The following is a 21,081-nucleotide window of genomic DNA, read 5'->3' as shown; positions in this document are numbered from 1 at the left end:
ATCTTAAAAAAAAATTTCAACATAAGCTTCTAGCTTCAACAAGAGCACACAGGTAAATACACATACACCAATATAATGATGAGCAAACATAGAAAACGTATAAAATGTATACCCTGGCTATAATAGAGATGGTAGGAAAAAACAAAACAAAACATGTTTTACGAACTGTGGAGTTCAATATGCTCAGGGAGTGGCACTATTAGGAGGTGTGGCCCTGTTGGAGTGGGTGTGGCCTTGTTGAGGAGAAGGTGTGAACCTCAGTTCAAGATATACAACTCCTGACTCCTTCTCCAGCACCATGTCTGCCTGGGTACTGCCATGCTTCCTGCCATGAGGATAACGGACTGAATCTCTAAACCTGTAAGCCAGCCCCAATTAAATGTCCCTTATAAAAGTTGCCTTAGTCATGGTGTGTCTTCTTAGCAATGGAAACCCTAAATAAGACACAAACCAACAAATAATCCAAGGACACGACCAGACTGCACAAAAGAAAGTAAACAGGAAGCAGATATTTAATTTTTTTCAGCAACATTTAGGACTAAAAAGAATGCAGGGTCTGAAGAAATGGCTCAGAAGTTTAAAAACATTTGCTCCTCTTACAGATGACCCGAGTTCAGTTCCCAGCACCCACATCGGTCAACTGACAACACTTGTACCTCCTGCTCCAAATCTGACCTCCTACTATGGCCTCCTAAGAAGACACCAGGCATACATATTATGCACATACATACAGGCAAGCAAACCACTCGTATGCATAATCTGTAGGTTTTTTTTAATTTATTAAGAAAGCAGGCTAAGAGTCAATACTGTTTACCTATTAAGTTAGTATAGTTAACAACTGTCCACTGTGGGATTCATGCCAACAGGACTGCTGCTCAGTACTCTACAGTGCCTGGCACAGAGAGGAAAACTACAAACCGTTCAGATGAGAGCAGGGGATGGTCAGAGGTTCAGCCAGGAGGACTAGTTGTATTCAGTAAGACCCTGTCTTAAACCCAAAACAACAAAGGCTGAGCATGGTGGCACATGCCTTTAGAGAACTGGGGAGGCAAAGGCAGAACTGGGGAGGCAAAGGCAGGCAGATTTTTGCGTTCAAGGCCAGCCAGGTCACAGTCTATACAGTGTGACATGGCTCAAACAACAAACAAACAAATAAAAACTCCAGGAGCTGAAGAGATGGATCAATGGTTGAGGGCACTGACTGCTCTTCTAGAGGACCTAGGTTTAGTTCTTAGAACCCACATGACAGCTCATCACTGTCTGTACTCCAGCTCAGGACCTGACAGCCTCTTCTGGCCTCCTAGGACACTAGGCATTCACATGGTACGCAGACACATGTAGGCAAATCACCCACACGTAAAAGAAAACAATTTTAAAAACTCTAATGAACTGACCAGGAGCAGGAGAGATGGAATGGTAGCAGAAATACCCTAACCACCTCAACTCCTCCCCCCTTTCAAGGACGGCAGAGAAACGAGACCAACCTATTTAGATTTTGTTGGTTTTATTTGGCTGGTTTTAGTTTTTGGTGACAGGGTTTCTGTGTAGCCCTAACTGTCCAGGAACTTGCTCGGTAGTCCAGACTGGCCTTGAACTCAGGGATCCACCTGCTTCTCATTTTCAAGTGCTGGGATTTTAAAGGTGTGTGCCACCACTGCCCAGCTGAGACTAACCTATTTATAGAATAGTTAGTTATGGGACTGCTCAGAAATGCAAACCAGCTGAGGCAGACGGGCTTGTTTGTTCTCTATCTACATTGCCTGCTATTAAGTGTGTTTATGAATGAGACTCCAAAGTATCTGCAAGGACCCAGGGTGCAGCTGGGCAGTTGCTCAGGATGACAATCCACAGGCAGAGAAAAAGGGATCACACAGCAAGTTATAGGCTAGTCTGACCTATGTAGCAAGCTCTAGGCCAGTCACAAAGGAAGATCCTGTCTCAAAATTCGAGGAGAAAATTTTTAGTTAAAATTTAAATATATGGGGGCTGGAGAAATGGTTCAGTGGTTAAGAGCACTGACTGCTCTTCCACAGGTCCTGAGTTCAATTCCCAGCAACCACATGGTGGCTCACAACTATCTGTAATGGGATCTGATGCCCTCTTCTAGTATGTCTGAAGAGAGTAATAGTGTACTCATATACATAAATAAATAAATCTTTTTAAAAGATGAATATTAATTTTAAAAATTTAAATATATATTTTAAGTATAGATGGTATTTAAAACAATTAGTGGACATGGTTATCTCATGTCTGTAATCCCAGCATTTAGGGGAATGAGGCAAATTTAAAGCCAACCTGGACTACATAGCAAGATTTTGTTGTTACAGGGACATGTGCTGGAGAGATGGCTCAGCGATTAAGAACATTCACTGTTCTTGCAGAAGATCCAGGTTCCACTCGCAGCAGCTACGTCTGGCTGTACACATCTGCTTGTACCTCTGCTCCTGAGGATCCCAAAGCTCTCTTCTGCCTCCTGGAGCACCAGGCATGCATGTGGTGCACATACACACATGCATGCAAAACACTCATCCATGTGAAGTAAAATAGAAAAGAAATAAATACAACAAAGAAAGCAAGCTCACAGTGAAAGAGCAGTTAGGTAAGAAAATCTACAAGCTTTAAAGAACGAGGACTGAAAAGAAAAAGAAGAGAATGGGAAGCCCACCAATTTACTTATAGGTTTGAAGATGGCCCAGTGGATAATTACCTACCTGATTAAATGTGGGAGGTGGGGGAGGACCAGGTGGGGGTGGAGGGGGAGGAGGAATTGGCATTCTTGCCCTGTTCCCAGTTGGCACCGTTTTCTCTCCGTCTTTATTTGCAGCTTTAGGTCACTCATATACCTGTAAACGAAACCAAAATTCAAAAGATCAGCTTTATAATTAGAGGCGCTGAGTACCCAGGAAGTCTAGGACTGGACAGGGACCAGGGATCCTGAACATGCCATCTCCTACATAAATGGTCTGTAAAATGCCACCTTACAGCCTCCTTTTATAAATTATTCTGTTTTGTGGTACTAGGAATCAAACCCAGGGCCTCATGCATGCCAGCTCAACTAAAAAAACAAAAATAAAACAACAAAAACAACAAAAAACCCCTCTATTTTAGAAGTTTTAGGTTCACAGCAAAACAGCAAGAAGCACCAAGAGTTTGTATGTAAGTCTGTCTATGTCTGCATCTCACCACAGTATCACTGTCTGACTGTTGGGTCATACAGCAGGAGTATGTGTGATCGTATAAGAAGCTGCAAAACGTCTTCAAAAGTGGCTTTACCACCTTTGGGTTTGTATCAGCAATGAAGAATGTCTGTCGCTCCACATTTTGGCCAGCACTCTGCTGTCAGTTTGGGTTTTGGCCACTCTAGTAAGCATGTACTGTTTAGTTTCCAATCTTGCTTTAATTTGCAGTTCCCAAGGAGCTTGGTGTTGATCAGGTTTTCATAAGCCTACCTTCCACTGTGTATCCTCTTGGCTGAGGCCTCTGTTTAAGTCCTTTGACATGGGGGATGGTGGTGCTAGGTGGGCATGAAGGTGTGGTGAGCCTATGTTCTATCAATGAGCCATTCAAAATCCTAGCCTTATATATTTTTTTAAATTAGACTTTTCATTTTACTGTTGGTTAAAAGCTCTTGTGTCTCTAATGAAATATTCTCTTCCAGTTCGTGGCTTGCCTTCTCATTCTCATGATTTTTTTTTTACAGCCTTTTAAGAACATAAAATCATGGGCAGTAGTGGTACACACCTTTAGTCTCAGCACTCAGGAGGCAGAGGTCAAGGCGACCTGGTCTACAAAGCGAGCCTCAGGCTAGCCAGGCCTGCACAGAAAAACCCTGTCTTGGAAAACATGTATATGTATGTGTGTGTATGTATATACGTTTTCACATATATAGCATTTATAGAATTCTCTATATGTGCACATATGTATATATACATATGTGCAAACACACATATAAAGTCATTCTTAGTTTCAGAGGCATTCAAGAACAAGCTGTAGACCAGACTTGACTCACAGGCCACAGCTCACCTGTACCTTGGAATAGTCACACCCATGGGACTTGATTAGAGAACAAATACCACAGGAGAAATCAGCTACACACTTGGTCACAAAACACGTAGCATTTGAAACCTACGGCTACCTGCCCATTACAGTTTGCTTGAGTTCATTTAGGACTGGACTGAGGACTGACTGACTGACGTAAGTCATTACACTGGCTAAAGATAAAACAGAGAGCTCAAGAACACCAGGTCTGTGGTCACCTCCCACATACACCTCACATAATCCCTCCAAGTGTGAGATCTAACCCTTCAGTCCAGGTTTTCAACCTGAGTCTTGACACTTCTGGGGACTGCAGACCAGATATTTACATTACAAATCACAACAGCACCAAAATTATAGTTAGGGAGCAGCAATGAAATAATGTTATGGTTGGGGGTCACCACCACAACATGAGGAACTGTATTAAACCGTATTAGGAAAGTTGAGGACCACTGTGCCAATTTCTTTCTCTAATTAAAATATGCTAGGAGGAGCAATGCCCAATACCTGTGGTCCCAGCTACTTATGAAGCTGAGGTAAGAAGATCACCTGAACCCAAAAGGTCAAAACCAATCTGGATAAAACAAGACCCCATCCTATTCAATGCCCCCAAACGGATACTTAGCTTCACTGAAATACTAATCAAAGTGATAAGTCTCCGTATGTAAAACCCTATCACCACGGGGGCAAATCGAAAATAAATCTAAGGGGTCATTCTCCAAATCCAGAAGGCTCCTTCTCTAGCCAATATGCCAATAACACCAACAAGTCAGACTGGAGCAAGAACTTCCCACTCTCAGCATATCAGGAGCAGAGCTAGCTCACCAACACCACAGGCAGAACCCAAGCTCTCACGGCAAGGCAGATGGGGACTTTCCTTTAATGTGGCTCCTAGAAACAATGACGCCTGATATGGTGGCAGGGCCTTTAAGCTCAGCACTCAAGGCAGAGTCAGGTGGATCTCTAGGTTTGAGGCCAGCCTGCTCTAAATAGCAACTTCAGGCCAGCCACAGCTGATTAGTGAAACCATGTCTCAAAAACAAACAAACCACACACTGAAGACAACAACAAGCCTGGTGGTGGTGGCGCACGCCTTTAATCCCAGCACTTGGGAGGCAAAGGCAGGCGGATTTCTGAGTTCGAGGCCAGCCTGGTCTACAGAGTAAGTTCCAAGACAGCCAGGGCTATACAGAGAAACCCTGTCTCGAAAAACCAATAAAAAAAAAAAAAAAAAAAAAAAAAAAAAGAAAACAACAACAAAATAACCTAAACACAAGAAAGCAGGGAGATGAGTTCCTCACCACAGTGGTGTAATGACATCCAGCACTCAGAACAAAGAACCTCAGTACAGGAAGAGCAGGAGCTGCCCAAGAGGGCAGACACACCTGTCCAGGAGACTACCAGACACCAGGAACCAAACAGGTTCCAGCGCTTACTTGGGAACTGATGTCCTCAGAGAAAGACGCGCATGCATCCTGTGTTCTAGGTCAGACGAGCTAAGGCATCCACCAGTGCATCTCTAGTGTCTCTGAAATGAAGGAGCCGGACAAGAGCATCCTTCAGGTCTTACCTATGGTCCCTCACAGCATCCTTCAGGTCCTACCTATTGTTCCCTCACTACTCCTTCACAGGGCTACAGAGTGCAGAGTTCTCATCTCTCAACAGAAAAGGTGCCAATGCTTTTCTGAAATTCAGTTGAATCAAATGTCTGATGGATTTCTATCACATGCAGAGATGGAGTTAAAATGCCGAGGTGATTTTGTGAAGGGTCATGTAGCACTCGTGCCATGTGGGTGCTGGGAATTGAACTTGTGTCCTCTGGAAGAGTAGTGCTCCTAACTGCTGAGCCATCTCCCCAGCCCTGTTTTCTAAAACAGAATATGTATGGGCAGGGTTTTTGTTGTTGATTTGTTTTTTGTTTTGTTTTGTTTTTGTTTTTTCAAGACAGGGTTTCTCTGTGTAGCCTTGGCTGTCCTGGAACTCACTCTGTAGACCAGGCTGGCCTCGAACTCAGAAATCCGCCTGCCTCTGCCTCCCCCAAGTGCTGGGATTAAAGGCGTGCGGCACCACCGCCCGGCGTTGATTTGTTTTTAAGCAAAGTTCTAGACAGGAGTATTGGCACAGACTGTCATCTCAGGACTCAGAGATAGAGACTTCTGTGAGTTTCAGGCCAGCCCAATCTACACAGCAAGTTCTAGGCCAACCAGTGCTACCTAGAGAAGACTGTCTCAAAAACAAAACAAAACAATAGATGGATGGATAAATTTACAAAGTCTCACATAGCTGGGGCTAGCTCTGGACTCTCTATGCAGCCAAGGATGACCCTGAATTCTTGACACTCCTACCTTTGCCTCCTGAATGCTGGGCTTACAGGTACTCAGCTGGTACCAGTATTCTGGACCAGAGATTCTTCACTGTTGTAAGGAGCACAGAAGCACTGCTGAAACCCCAGCACATGGAGGCTGAGGCAGACAGCGAGGGGTGATGGCTTGTAAACTGAAACTTATAAAAGCATTTTATAAAGCGTCTAGGATGGAGATGGGCTCAGGAGATAGCTCGGCAGGTAAAAGTGTTTGCCACCCAAGCCCAACAATCTGAGTTCAGTTCCCAGGACCCATAGTACAAAGCGGGAAATGACTCCCCAAAGTTGCCCTCTTGGCTCCACATGTATGTGTCTGCACTTGCACATACGACACATGCACTTATACATAAAATCAAAATAAATTAAAATTTTAGAAAAGATAGGGCCTAGGGGTGTGGCTCAGTGCTAGAGTATGCACATAGCATGCACAAAGCCTTGGGTTTATTCCTCAGCAGAAAACAAATACATAAAACATAGAGATGTTCCTATAAAGATGCTCATCAGAGAATGCAAATGCTCTCAATGCCAGAGTCGGCTTAACTAACAGACGCAGGGATTTCCCAGAACTAGCCACTGTGGGGTTACACTCAGCCTCCGAAACAGTAACTACAAGTGCTACACGGCTCCTGACGGCCAGGCGACCGACAGCATCCAAGGAGTAGCTGGCTGCAAACACGTTTCCAGATGTTTTGCTGGCTAGCAGTAAAGGCCAGAGCCGTTTCTCCGTGAATCTACCAAATAAAAGGAGATGTGCACGTGCCCTTCATATACCATTGTTAAAAACAAAATTCAAAGCCAGGCTTGGTGGCACTTGGGAGACAGAGGCAGAAGGACTGGGAATTTGAGAGCTGCTGGGGTTATATGAGACCCTGACTCCAAAACCAAAAACCCAACTTCAAAATCTCCGTGCATTACCAACTCCAGAAGGATGGTGTGGAAATCCATGGCAGATGATTTACCGGTGCTTTCAAAAAGTACAGCCACTTCCCACATCACCAGAGACATTAACACATTCCTGAATTTTGACAGTTAAATGATAGAGTAGCTCAATGTTCATAATTAATATTTCCTCCCCACCCACATATCCCAGCAACCAGGGAGCTTAAGAGATACTAGCAAGAAAAATGGAGTCACACAGCTAAAATTTATTACCAGCCAGCTTGAATACTAGGGAAGGTCAAGATTTAGGATATGGACTGACTTAGCTTGAATAAATTCCCCAATATGGTGGGGGGGGCACTCTAGGGAAGAGAGGAGTGCATCAGATAAAAGACATGTATTCTAATTTAGAAATTCAGACCAAAAGTCCAAAGCTAGACAGACTAAAACTGTCTGAATATAATACAGGCAATACTAGTGAAAGCCTATGGAGTTGGCCCTGGAAACCTAAGAGGGCACCTATGTTTACAAAGAACTCTTCTAATGTAGGGCTTCTGAGCTCACCTGTAATTAGCCACATCTAGAATATTTAAGAAAGAAACTTAAGCTGGGCAGTGGTGGCACACGCCTTTAATCCCAGTGCTTGGGAGGCAGAGGCAGACGGATTTCTGAGTTGGAGGCCAGCCTGGTCTACGGAGTGAGTTCCAGGACAGCCAAGGCTACACAGAGAAATCCTGTCTCAGAAAAAGAAAAGAAAAAGAAAAACTTTGAAAGAGCAGTAAGTAAATAACATACACACAAAATATTGAAGACTGTGCTGGCTCTGCACCAGTCTAACAGGAACCGATCAGAGTTAAGTAGCAGGCTGAGAGAGGAAAAGCTTGCCAGGCTTTATGACTGCACACATCTTTGGGAGGCAGAGTCAGGTGGATCTCTGTGTTTTTGAGGCCATCCTGGTCTACATAATGGAGAGACTTTGTCTCAAAAAAGGGGGGGGGGTTTGGGGGTGAGCTTTACCTCCTATAACACAGATTCAGAATACACAACGTCATAAAGATTAAGAAATGGCGTACAATGCTAGCATGCTGGCATGAGACCTAATCCCAGAACTCAGAGACAAAAGGCAAGCAGATTTGTGAGTTCCAAGCCAGCCTGATCTATCTAGAAAGCTCCAGACCAACCCATTATATAGTGAGATTCTATGTCAAAAAACAAACAGTGGGGCTGGAGCAATGGCTCAGTGGTTAAGAGCTCTGCGCTGGAGTTACAGGCATGTACAAGATGCCAGACTTATTTCACAGCTGCTGAGGACCAAAACTGTCCTGATGACCACACAGCAAGAGCTCTTAGCCACTGAACCAACTCTGTAACCACAACATTTGGGGGTTTTTTGTTTTTGTTTTTTTAATATCAAGCCTTGTAATATGTTTGATTTTTTTGTTTGCTTTTTTGTTTTTTTGTTTTTTTGAGACAGGGTTTCTCTGTGTAGCCCTGGCTATCCTGGAACTCACTCTGTAGACCAGGCTGGCCTAGAACTCAGAAATCCACCTGCCTCTGCCTCCCAAGTGCTGGGATTAAAGGTGTGAGCCACCACTGCTCGGCAATATGTTTGATTTTTTCCCCCTCTTTCTTAAAGACACGGTTTCTCTGGGTAGCTCTTGACTGTCCTGGAACCCACTCTGTCGACCAGTTGGTATCGAACTTAGAGATCTGCCTACCTCTGCCTCCCAAGTGCTCTATTTGACTCTACAAACTATATATTCTTACTGTTTTAATAAAAAGACAAGCTGGGTGTAGTGGCTTATGCCTATAATCGAGCTCTCAAGAGGCTGACGCAGGATGCTTCCAATTCAAGGCCAGTTTGAGCTACAGAATGCAACCAATCCAGTGGTGGGGGGAAGGCCTCGGGGGTCACTGAGCACTGATGCCTGTAAGGAGGTGGGGTATGGTGATCAATGCCTATAATTCTAACACCTGGGAAGTAGAGGCAGGTGTACCACAAGTTCAAGGTCTTCCCCAGTTACAAAGCAAGATCAGGGCTACATCTGCCTCCCCCCATTTATTTACTTAGTCATTTATTTCAGTGTGTATATGTGTGTATGTGTTCCACAGTGTGCATGTGGTGGGAGTTCAGAGGACAACTTGATGGACTTGGTTCTCTGAGTTCAGACCAGGCCCTAATTTACATGTATTTTTTTTACTTGGAGGTGGAGAGTGAGGCTTGTGGGTGCCATGGTGGGTGTACTTGTGAAGCTCAGAGGACAGAAGATGACTTGGAGGAGTCTGGTCTCCTCTCCTGTGCAGGCCCGTGGACTGCTCAGTCTGTCAAGCTTGCCAGTGAATGCCTTTACATACTGAAATGTCTCGTTAGCCCCTGCTCTCAGCTTTTTTAGTTCATTTCTTAAGGTTTATTTCATTTTTAATTATATGTGTTATGTGTGACTCTATTTTAAAAAGAAAGGGTATAAATAAAATCATCACATAAGAATAATAGCCAAGCCAGGCAGTGGTGGCGCACGCCTTTAATCCCAGTCCTTGGGAGGCAGAGGCAGGTGGAATTCTGAGTTCGAGGCCAGCCTGGTCTAAAGAGTGAGTTCCAGGACAGCCAGGGCTATACAGAGAAATTCTGTCTCAGTAAACAAAACAAAACAAAAACAAAAAAAAGGTTCAAGTCAATCCTGGACCTGGTATCAAACCAAATAAATAAGAGTAGAAAAATGTATACATTAACCTCCACCCCCACCCCCACCACACACACACACACACACACACACACACACCCCACCCCACCACCCCACCCTGGCAAGGTAAGAGCCAGCAAAATGGCTCCGCAGGTAAAGGTGCTTGTCCCTTAAGCCTAACACCCTATGTTCGATACCTGGAACCCAAGTAAAAGTAGAAGATAAAAAACAATTCCATAAAGATACCCTCTGACCTCCACACATGCACCTGTGCATGCTCTCCAACAGTAAAGAATTAAAAGGACATTCAGGCCTCAGTCTTGCTTGAACCTCTCATGGAATCGGGCTGCCCACAGTGCCCTGGATCTCTGCCACAGTCTGGGTGTAACCACACATTGATAAGTGGCCTCAGCACCTACTCTATCAGAGGCCAAACATGTGAGCAACCTCTAGGACACTAAAAGAAATCATGACCAAGCCGGGTGTGGCAACACACAGTCCCTACTACTCAGGAGGCTGAATCAGGATATGGCTGGAGCCTGGGACTTTGGAGTCACCGTGGGTAACAGGACAGGACTCGTTTCTTTAAATAATTTTTTTTTAAGTCAAATATAACAACAAAGGCAAACACAAGGAAAGGATAAGATGGGACACAGAGGGACATGTCTGTGATCACGGATCTCAGAAGGGTAAGGCAGGAGGGTCACACAATGGAGACCTACCGCTGACTGTGGTGGTTTGAATATGTTTGGCCCTAGAAGGGGCACTATTTGGAGATGTGGCCTTGTTAGAGGAAGCGTGTCACTGTGGGGTGGGCAAGGAGACCCTCCTCCTAACCATGTAGGAGTCAGCCTTCTCCTAGCTGCCTGGAAGCTAGTCTGCTCCTGGCTTCCTTTAGATGGAGATGTAGAACTCTCAGCTCCTCCTGCACCATGCCTGCCTGGACACTACCAAGCTTGCTGCCATGTTTCCTGCCTTGATGATAATGAATTGAACCTCTGAACCTGTAAGCCAGCTTCAATTAAATGTTGTCCTTTTTAAGTTACCTTGGTCATGGTGCCTCTTTAAAGCAATGGAAACCCTAACCAAGACACTTTACCACTTTTAAGGTCTCACTTTCTCAGTCTTTTGAGACAGGATCTCTTTATCATGTAGTCCTCACTGGCTTGGAACTCACTCTGTAGACCAGGCTAGCGTTGGACTCAGAGATTGCCTGTCTCCCTCCTCCAGGCTGGGATTAAGTGTCTAGGTGCCTATTATTATTATTATTATTAATTTATTTATTTTTTGTATGTAAGTATACTGTAGCTGTCTTCAGACACACCAGAAGAGGGCATCAGATTCCATTAGAGATAGTTGTGAGCCACTATGTGGTTGCTGGGAATTGAACTCAGGACCTCTGGAAGAAGAGCCAGTGCTCTTAACTGCTGAGCCATCTCTCCAGCCCACTGCCTATTATTTTTTTAAGGGTAGCATTACACTGATCAGATCCAGAGTTCCAGGCCAGCCAGCCAAGGCTACATTGTGAGAGTGTCTTTAGAAAAAAAAAGATTAAAAAAAGAAATCTATTACAAACAAAAAAAGGCAGAGACCTAGCCACTGACTGCAAAATAGGCTCTCTTACTGTAAGCTAGCCATATCGCTTATGAGCATCCTTCATGTGCGCACCCCAAACACAAAGCAGGAAGCACATGCAGAGAAAGGAGGAAAGCCAGTGACAGACTTCACTACGAAAAGGCCTGAAAGAAACTCTAAGCAGACGCTCCACGAAATCGCTGATGGACTTCACACAGAGGGAAAGGTGCCATGCTCATTTCAAACAATAAATCCCAACTCAGCACAGATAATCTGATGACAGCACCATGACATTCCTCTCACATTCTCATACCCTTGAGCCACCAGAAATGCATACACGGCTTGCAGAGCCGCTGGAAACACTTGCACGTCATCACTCCTTGATCACCAGCGATAGGGCTAAATCAAGAGTCTGCTAGAAGTTATGAAAGCAGAGCGGGTTGATCCAATTACATAAGAAAAGTACTCAATCACACAGGACCATCTGGGCTTTGAAGGCTGTGATTTCTGAACAAAAGTCAGCAGCTTCAAATGCTTTTCCACTGCCGGAATGGCCCCAGATAAAAATGCCTGCAGACATTCTGGGTCAGGACAGCCCTCCCCTCAGGGTATTCATTCACTTGCTCTCTCCTGGGGAAAAATACGACACAGATGATTGGATGATAGAACATTATTCTCACAAGTTCATATAAGAACATCTGTAGTCTCTGCTTGGCCCCAGGAAGATTCACAAAAGCCATCAAGATTCCCTACAACTACAGACTTTTTGTCTCCTCAATCTACAACCAATAACCAACCCCAGCAGCCCCCCATAATCTAAGGACTGCTCCCCAGTAGTCTTAAAACCTAATCCAGCCAACCAGGCTTAATTTATAAAACCTGGAGAAGTTGAGACTAAAGGGACAGGCATTATTAAGGGGAATTCTGGTGGAAAGCCAAGATCCAAAGACATACATGCAGACAACCTCAGCATCCACAGCAGGAACCAGGACTGTGGAAAGAGGTGCCCGCAAGTTTCCTGACGCTGAGCTCGGCATTCTCTGACGCTGCAGTGGGGTTATAGCTCAGGCCTGGCCTGCTTGAGGCCCTGAGTCTGGTCTTCAGTATCACAAACATTAACTAGTTAGCTAAGTGAGGTGCCTAGAGTGAGTCACATTCTCTTGCCCCTAACCTCTCTGCTTCTCACCTGGGTGTATGAGGGCCTTCTTTCCTCCAAATCCATTCTTTCCTTAGCACCTTCACCTAAAATCACCCTTAAATCCTCCCGAATGCTAAGGTTTCACCTGAAAGGTCAGTTCCTCCAAGTTTACCTCTCACTGCCCCTGCTCAGTCAGCCTGGGTGTCCCATTAGCTGCCTATGTGGGGAACGTGGCAACAGTTAATCATTTCTTTAATGAAGGTCTTTTCTACTAGGCCATAACTGTCACAAAGGCAAAAACTCAAGCCAGTTTGCTTGGCTGTATCTCTAGCATCCAGCTCAGTGCTTGGCACACATTAGGGGAAATTTCCTTATTTGCCATGAATTTGAGAACTACCTCAAAGGAAACAAACAAACAAACAAACAAACCCTGAGCGTAGTGGCACACACTTAAAGGCCAGCCTGAGCTACGACACCCTGCCTCGAGAAAACAAAGCAAGGAGCTGGAGAGACACCTTCACTGTTAAGAGCACTTGCAGTCCTTCCACATGACCCAAGTCTGATCTCTACCTGCTGGCTCACAACCGCCTTTAACTCCACCTGCATGGAATCCGACACCCTTCTCTATCCTCCCTAGGCATGTGTGAGCAATCATGTACACACATGTAATTTCTTTTTAATGAGATAAGGGTTGGGTTAGAGTTCAGTTGGTAGAAAATGAAGGAGACTGTGCAAGAAAATCTAAAATCGATTTCAGAAGCTAAGTTCATTATGGTAATTTTTTGGAGCATAGTTTGTAAAAAAGACTGCCAAGTTTGAGCATCAGGAGGGGGCAAATTTATGGCTAGTGGGGAATAATGACCAAAACACATCAAACAACAAAGATGCAACCTGGCAGTGGTAGCACAGGCATTTCTAAATCTAGTGTTTGGGAGACAGAGGCAGGGGGATCTCTGAGGTTAAGGCCAGCCTGGTCTACAGACTGAGTTCCAGGACAGCCAGAGAAACCCTGTCTCAAAGCAGCAATGATAAGAACAAACATGCACGCTCCCTTCAGCAGCTCACACTAAAATTGGAACAATACAGAGATTAGCATGGCCTTTGCGCAAGGAGTTCATCCAAATTCATGAAGCACTCCATATTTTAAAAGACAAAAAACAAAAGATACAGGTAGTATTAATGGTGTAGCCTCAGGCTGCAGAGAAGGATCAGCTAGTGAGAGAACACACTGATCTTGTAAGATCTGAGTTCAAGTTCCAGCACCCATGTCAGGCAGTTCCCAACCCCTGTACAGAGGGACCAGTGGCCTGGGCTGAAATGGTCAAAGGCAGCATATATCATACACTTCCCCTCAGTGCTAAGTATTCCTTGTCCTTGTGAGGTAAGTGTCCCACCACTGAGCGAAGTTTTGGATCTTGCTGAACAGCTCAAGCTGACCTTAAATGCAACTCTCTGCCTTTGCCCCAGGAGCACGGACACTGCAGCCCCGAGTCAGCACCTCAGCTTCATTTATTTTTTGCTATCTGAATTATGCACTAAATTGTAAAATTTGTTTTTGCCGGACAGTGGTGGCAAGTTGATCCTTGGAGCCCACATGCCTTTAATCCCAGCGCTTGGGAGGCAGAGGCAGGTGGATTTCTGAGTTTGAGGCCAGCCTGGTCTACAGAGTGAGTTCCAGGACAGGTACGGTTACACAGAGAAACCCTGTCTCGAAAAACGAAAATAATAATAATAATAATAAAAATAAAGAAAATATCTAATAAAAAAAAGTGGTGTATGTGTCTGTTGAGTGCAGAACACACGTGTGGATGTCCCCAGCATTCAGAAGCGGGTGATGCTGGATCCCCTGGATTTGGAGTTTTGGACAGTCGTGAGCCACATCTGACAGTGTGAGGAACTGGGACTGGTAACGTGCTGCAGATTAAGACTTTGTCTTAAAATTCATAAAGTTGGGGCCAGTGAGGTGGCTGGACAGTGTTTGCCCCTCAGCGATGCAAGTCTGGTGGCCTGAGTTGATCCTTGGAGCCCACATAAATGTAAGAGAAAACTGAATCTCTACATTCATCCTCTCCTCCACCCGTACAGTGCCATCCACACCTGTACTTCATCATCATCATCCTCTCACTCACTCACTCACTCACTCACTCATACACACAATACACATACACATATGCACATACTGTTTTAGTCATAAGGGGATAAAATCTACCACATATACCATTTTCCAGAAAAGAAAGATATGGAATATAAGCATAACTCATGCTGTTGCCACAATCAAAAATCATAGCTCTGGACCAGAGTCAAAATCTTCCTTTCTAAACTTACTGGCTTTTTCTCCCCACCATGGGAGAGGGGCGATGGGGACTCACCCTACCTCTGGCTAGGGTAGACAAGCGCTCTTCCACTGAGTTACACCATTAGCCACTATGCCAGGTTTGCAAAACTGAGTATTAAAGATAGAATATTCTATGGCTCGTGGGATGGCTCTGTGGGTGATGGGGTAATGGCACTTGCCAGGTAAACCCTGGCAACCTCACTTCAATCCCCAGAACAGAAAGGCGGGAGGGGAGAACCAATTCCAGCAGTAGTCCTCTGACCAACACAAGCGCCACGGCACATACCTGTCCTCTCCCTACCCCCGCCCCCCACACACACCATGCATATTTACAATAATAGGGTATGCTGTTTTTAAAAATACACTAATGATGAGAAATAAAGTCTGGATTCAAAGACAAAAGAGAATTCACTTAGGGTTATCGCCAGTGCTGTTGGGGCTATTGCCATATATATATGATGAAAACATCATCACAATCCACCACCCCAAGATCCAGGACAGATAATGTTATCTTAACTACTTATCTCCTGGAGAACAAAAGGCTATTTACTAGGTAGAACATAATCGAACAGCCTAAAAAGCCAGGTAGGCCAATTCCTAGCTCAGCAATCTGAGTGCTCTATACCTCCACAGAATCTCTTTGCATGCGAAGTCAAAACTATTAAGTTAGTTAGAGACTTAGAGATTATCACATCTATCAGCAGTTTTTCCTCTAACATCTTTAAATTCTTTACATTACCCTCCCCCCCACCCCCAACCCCCAACCCCCGTGGGTTTTAAGACAGGAGGATCTTTTTTTTTTTTAATTTATTTACTTATTACATGTAAGTACACTGTAGCTGTCTTCAGACCCCCCCAGAAGAGGAGGTCAAGATCCCATTACAGGTGGTCGCGAGCCACCATGTGGTTGCTGGGATTTGAACTCAGGACCTTCGGAAGAGCAGTCAGTGCTCTCACCCGCTGAGCCATCTCTCCAGCCCAGACAGGAGGATCTTATTCTGTGATCCTGACTGGGCTTGACTCTGACAGCATCCTCAGCCTCCCTCCCAAGGGCTGGGACTACCAGCATGAACCTCCTCGAAACCTGACTTCTACTTAACATTTTTCAGTATCTTGTCACAGTAAACACTCCCTGGGGCTGGAGGAGCAGTTCAGTGGTACAGCACTTGCTTAAGCACATATGAAGCTCTAGAAAATTTGATCCCCAAACACTGAGGGAACATAGGGGTGACACAGCCCTGCTAAGGCTCTTCGGGCTCAAAGACTAGGAAGTGAGAACATGGGTAAGCTTGAAGCATTGCCTTCCTCACGCTCTGGTCTTGCAAAGTCAGGCAAATGGAATGATTCTACATTCAATCGCCAGATGAGTAAGAAAGAGACTTGGATTTAGAAGAAAAGGACTGCCAAACATCCAGCAAGAGTTCTGCCTCTAGGTCCTTGCAATCTACCAGTGGACTCCACTTCAGCACAGACCTCCCCATCCGCTCTAATCCATACTCCAAGGGCATACTCCAAGAGGCGGGCAATCAGCCGGAAGGCCGCCAGCTTCTTTTTGGGAGCTGTGTGAAGGATAGTTAACAAGAGCTTACTCTGAGAAAAAGATCAACAATCACACTACTAAAGAAAAGAAGTTATTCGGCAGAGGGATGCCTGTTGCCAAAATGTTAGTCACAGCTTCAAGGTCCCAGTTTGTGTCTCTGCAACTATTCTCTGCTTTGACAGAAGCCATTCTCTGGCTCGAGAAACCCAGCTCAGCTTCTGTCACTGTCCCCGCTAGAAGCAGTCAAGAATCCTTTCACTTTGGTGGTGTCAAGCTGTGACACAGACAAGATGCCCACCAGAGGAGGAGGGGGTGACTTGCCACTTTCCATTTAGGACTAGTTGAAGCAGAGCAGTGGGAAAATGTGACAGGACAGGAGAGACTGAAAGTCACTGTGCTAAAGGAAGAGGCCATCATCACAAGAGCTCTGTCTCTACAAGTTAGAGCCAAACCCTCTTAAAAATACACCAAAAAAAGCCTGCCACTGGTAGCTCACACCTTTAATCCTAACACTCTGGAGGCAGAGGCAGGCGGATCTCTGAGTTCAAGACCAACCTACTCAACAGAACAAGTTCCAGGACAGCCAGGGCGACACAGAGAAACCCTGGTTTTTTTTGGGGGGGGGGACCAACTATTCTCTTCCCAGTACCCTTCCCCTTCCCTGAATCTCACTTTTGTGTCCACATAAGTAATCACTACCAACCAGTGTAAACACCATTTCTGATATCAAGTGAGACAGAATTAAACTGCCCAGTCTTTGGCAAATCCACGTCAGGCCTCAGAGATGCCAAGACTTTCAGAAACACTTCTAGGTTAAGCAAGTTCACTTAGCAACCAAATGTTCAGAGTATTATAGGCAAAGAAAAAGCTTAAACAGAATCTCAAAGGACTGACAAGAAAGTATCCAATCCTGTCTACCAGCACGGTCCCAACCAGTGACAGCAAAGCCACACACACACACACACACACACACACACACACACACCTTCAGTGACTGGACCAAGGCATATGGCTCAACTCTCTACAATACTCCGGTAGTTAGGAAATAAGGCAGTGTGTTCTCCAAATCACTAAGAGCTGAATTTATTCATTTCAGACTCTAAAGTGCACTACTGTCTGGAAACCCTGTCTCAAAAAGACCAAAAAAATAAAAAACAAATAAAAATATTAAGGGGGCTGGAGAGATGGCTTAGTGGTTAAGAGCACTGTCTGCTTTTCCAGAGGTCCTGAGTTCAATTCCCAGCAACCACATGGTGGCTCACAATCATCTGTAATGGGATCTGATGTCCTCTTCTGGTGTGTCAGCGACAGAATGCTCATATATATTAAATAAATAAATCTTAAAAAAAAAAATTAAGATAGTAGGCTTAGGCTTAGCAGTTAAGAGCACTGACTGCTCTTCTGAATGAAGGTCCTGAGTTCAAATCCCAGCAACCACATGGTGGCTCACAACCATCTGTAATAGGATCTGATGCCCTCTTCTGATGTGTCTGAAAACAGCAACAATGTACTCATTCAATAAAGTAAATAAACCTTTTAAAAAATACATTAAGATAGCTGGGTGGTAGTGGCACACACCTTTAATCCCAGCACTCAGGAGGCAGAGGCAAGTAGATCTCTGTGAGTTCAAGACCAGCCTGGTCTACACAGTGATCACTAGAACAGCCAAGGCTGTTACAGAAGAGAAACCCTGTCTTGAAAGAAACAAAACAAAAAAACAAACAAAAACATGAGTTCCAGCCGGGCAGTGGCGTGGCCTACACCTCCCAGTGTTCCTAAGGTAAAGGCAGGCGGATCTCTGTGAGTTCGGGGGCCAACCTGGTCTACAGAGACTGAGTTCCATGACAGCGAGGGTTACACAGAGAAAGTGTCTCCAAAAAAAAAAAAAAAAAAAATTTCAGGGTTCGAAGTAGCTTAGAGGTACAGTCCTTGTCCAGCATGCAGGTGGATCAGGATTTAAACGCCAGCAAAAGGGGCCGGGGAGGGGAGGGGCGGGGGAACGGGGGTAGATTCCAACGCACAGCAGCTTCCTCCAGCTCCTCGTTTCAATATTATCCTTCCAGAATATGCCTTCCTAACCATTCCTAATCAGTAACTCAACCGCACACAGTGCCTACGTTTAGCGCCTTCAGATTTTCATCTTCCCTCAGTTCACGCCGCTCCAACAGGATCGATCCTTCTTCAGCGGCAGGTGCTTCCAAGAGCATCTCTCAGACGTCTCTCTCTCTCCGACTCCCTCTCACCCAACACTCTCGAGATCTCCTCCAGGGTAAACACCTTCGCTCTCAATCATCCTTTTCACCCAAATCAATCCCGAAACGTCACACCACCCTCCTCAACTCGAGAGCAACCTGCCAACAATTACCTTTCCCAACAGGTCCTCCCTTCCCCATCTCCCCCTCCGCGCACGGCTCCCCTCTTTCCTTCCTCACGCAGAGTTGCCCGTCTTACTCACCTCACCCAACCCTTCAAGATCTCTAATTTCCTGTCTCTCAAAACCCGCCCTCCTGCCCATCTGCTCGCTCGGGACCCGCCGCCCTCCACCACCCTCCGCTCCGATGGCCCACGCCCCCTCGCCGGGGTCTGCAGGCCCCGCCCCCAGCCCCCTCTCCGCCTCAGGCCCCTCCTCCAGTGTCCCCTCCCCCCAGTCCCCCCTTCCCGGCTCTCCCTCCCTCCCACTCAGGTCCGCAGGTCACCCCAGCGGCGGGCTCAGCCGCCTCGGCGTCTTTCCTACCTGGCGGGGGCTGCTCCGGGAGCGAATCCTCCGTCACCTCAGTCCTGGTTTAGTCCTGCCCGTCCGCCTCGCGGCAAGCTCCCTTTCTCGCCGCCGCCCCTTTTACCAACCCGGAAATGGATCCGCTCCCACCGTCCCCAGCGTCCGCGAACAAAATGGAGGCGGGGGAAAAAAAGGAGGAGGGAGCCGAGAGCCGCGGGGCGCATGCGCCCTGGGAGGACTGCCCTCTACCGGCGCACGTGGGGGCGGAGCGCCACCATCTTGAGAAGGTCTCGAGTCCGCAGTTAGAAGCCGGGTTTGCATCTTGGACTGCCGCTGGGGCCGCCTGCGAGGCTTCCAATAACTAGTGATATCAGGGTTCAGTCCACGAGATGCTTATTTAATTGGTCAGATGCGGGCCTGAGTATCTAGACCCTTAAAATTGCGTAGGTAGAGAACTACTGAGCTAACTGATGTATCTCAATTTTGTGTGTGTGTTTATTCTACTGCGCGCGCGCAGTACACACACACACACACACACACACACACACACACACACACAAACACACACCATAAGCCCTAATATGTTCTACAGAACCCTTGCAGAGGCCCAATAGACAAGCAGCTCCGGTTGTCATAGCAACAGAGAGGCGAGCCTCTGCTAGCAAGTCATTGGTTAGGTCATTGTAACCACAGAACCGAGGATTCCCCAGCTCGCTAGGCTGAGGCATGGTGTTGTGAACTCCTCTAGGTGCTTGTATGAGAGAGAGGAGTCCTTGTCCTTTGCTGGTTTCCATTGCTTAACTCTGTTGCAGATGACTAAGGATCTCTTCTTCATACACAAAGCTCGCCACCACACCAAGCAACTCCATTGCTTCCCTATGTCTCACTGCTCCTCCAGTCAACCCAGTGACCAGGGCTGAACCTCAAGTAAAAGAAACTTAATCCCCACTTACTAACTGTGTGCTCTTGGGTCTCAGCTACCTCATAGGGTTTGCCCTTTCTCATAGAGTCCTTGAAGACTCATCAGGTAATGAATGGGAAAGCCTGTGATAAGCCATAGGTTGTTATTACTTTTGTTTTCCCTGGGTTCTTCCTTAAGTGCTGGGCCCCACCCACTAGTGCTAAACGTCACACTGAGCATTTGCTTTGGGCCATTCATTGAGCTAAATCCCTGGAGATGGTTCCAAAAGTGACTAAGGCAGACAAGACAGAGCTTCTGCCCTCCGGGAACTCACCATGCTGGTGCATGGTACACTGGCTGGCATGTAAACAGCCAGCTGACATTCAAGTCAGCCTGTGATTAGAGTTGTGACATGTGCTGAGATGTCACAGGAGTGATTAATTCCTGCTGAAGAACGAGAAGAGATTTGTAAATGGTTTGAACTAGCTCTTGCAAGATGAGTAGAATTTTGCCGGGCTCGATAGCTCAGAGGAGGCAAAGGCAGGCAGATCTCTTAGATGGAGGCCACCATGGTCTACAGAGCAAGTTCCAGGACAGCCAGGACTACATAGAGAAATTCTGTCTCAGAACATAGAAAACAAACAAACAGAGAAAGAAGGAGGAGGAGGAGGAAAGAAAGAAAGATGAAGCCAGGCAGAGGTGGCACACACCTTTAATCCCAGCACTGGGGAGAAACCCTGTCTCAAAAAAACAGAAAAAAGAAACAGAAAAAAGAAAAAAAGAAAGATGAATAAGATTGCATTACTAATTGTGGAAGGCAAGGAACACATGCCAAGCAGGATCATGCAAAGGTAAAGATGCTCAGGTAGCTACGTCATGAATATCTGATAATGGGGTGGCTGGACCAGAAGTGCAGTGA

The 21,081-nt window shown here is 45.9% G+C and overlaps 1 protein-coding gene and 1 pseudogene across 1 annotated transcript in view; one reads left to right on the top strand and one right to left on the bottom strand.

The window, feature by feature from the left end:
• Wipf2 (WAS/WASL interacting protein family member 2) overlaps nt 1–19,455 on the bottom strand; it is a 36,702-nt gene extending 17,247 nt beyond the window's left edge. Inside the window, exons 1-2 of the mRNA XM_031352064.1 lie at nt 19,280–19,455; nt 2,712–2,843 (exon numbers count right to left, since the gene is read on the bottom strand). Coding sequence (XP_031207924.1) covers nt 2,712–2,774 — 63 coding nt within the window. The 5' untranslated portion in view covers nt 2,775–2,843; nt 19,280–19,455. The remainder of the gene's footprint in view (nt 1–2,711; nt 2,844–19,279) is intronic.
• Nucleotides 13,717–13,816, top strand: LOC116079361 (annotated as a pseudogene).
• Nucleotides 19,456–21,081: the final 1,626 nt, after the last annotated feature.

This window comes from Mastomys coucha, unplaced genomic scaffold (genome assembly GCF_008632895.1).
Source record: "Mastomys coucha isolate ucsf_1 unplaced genomic scaffold, UCSF_Mcou_1 pScaffold5, whole genome shotgun sequence".
NCBI lineage: Eukaryota > Metazoa > Chordata > Mammalia > Rodentia > Muridae > Mastomys > Mastomys coucha.
The sequence above is the reverse complement of the archived record's forward strand: the minus strand, read 5'-3'. Positions and strand labels throughout refer to the sequence as shown.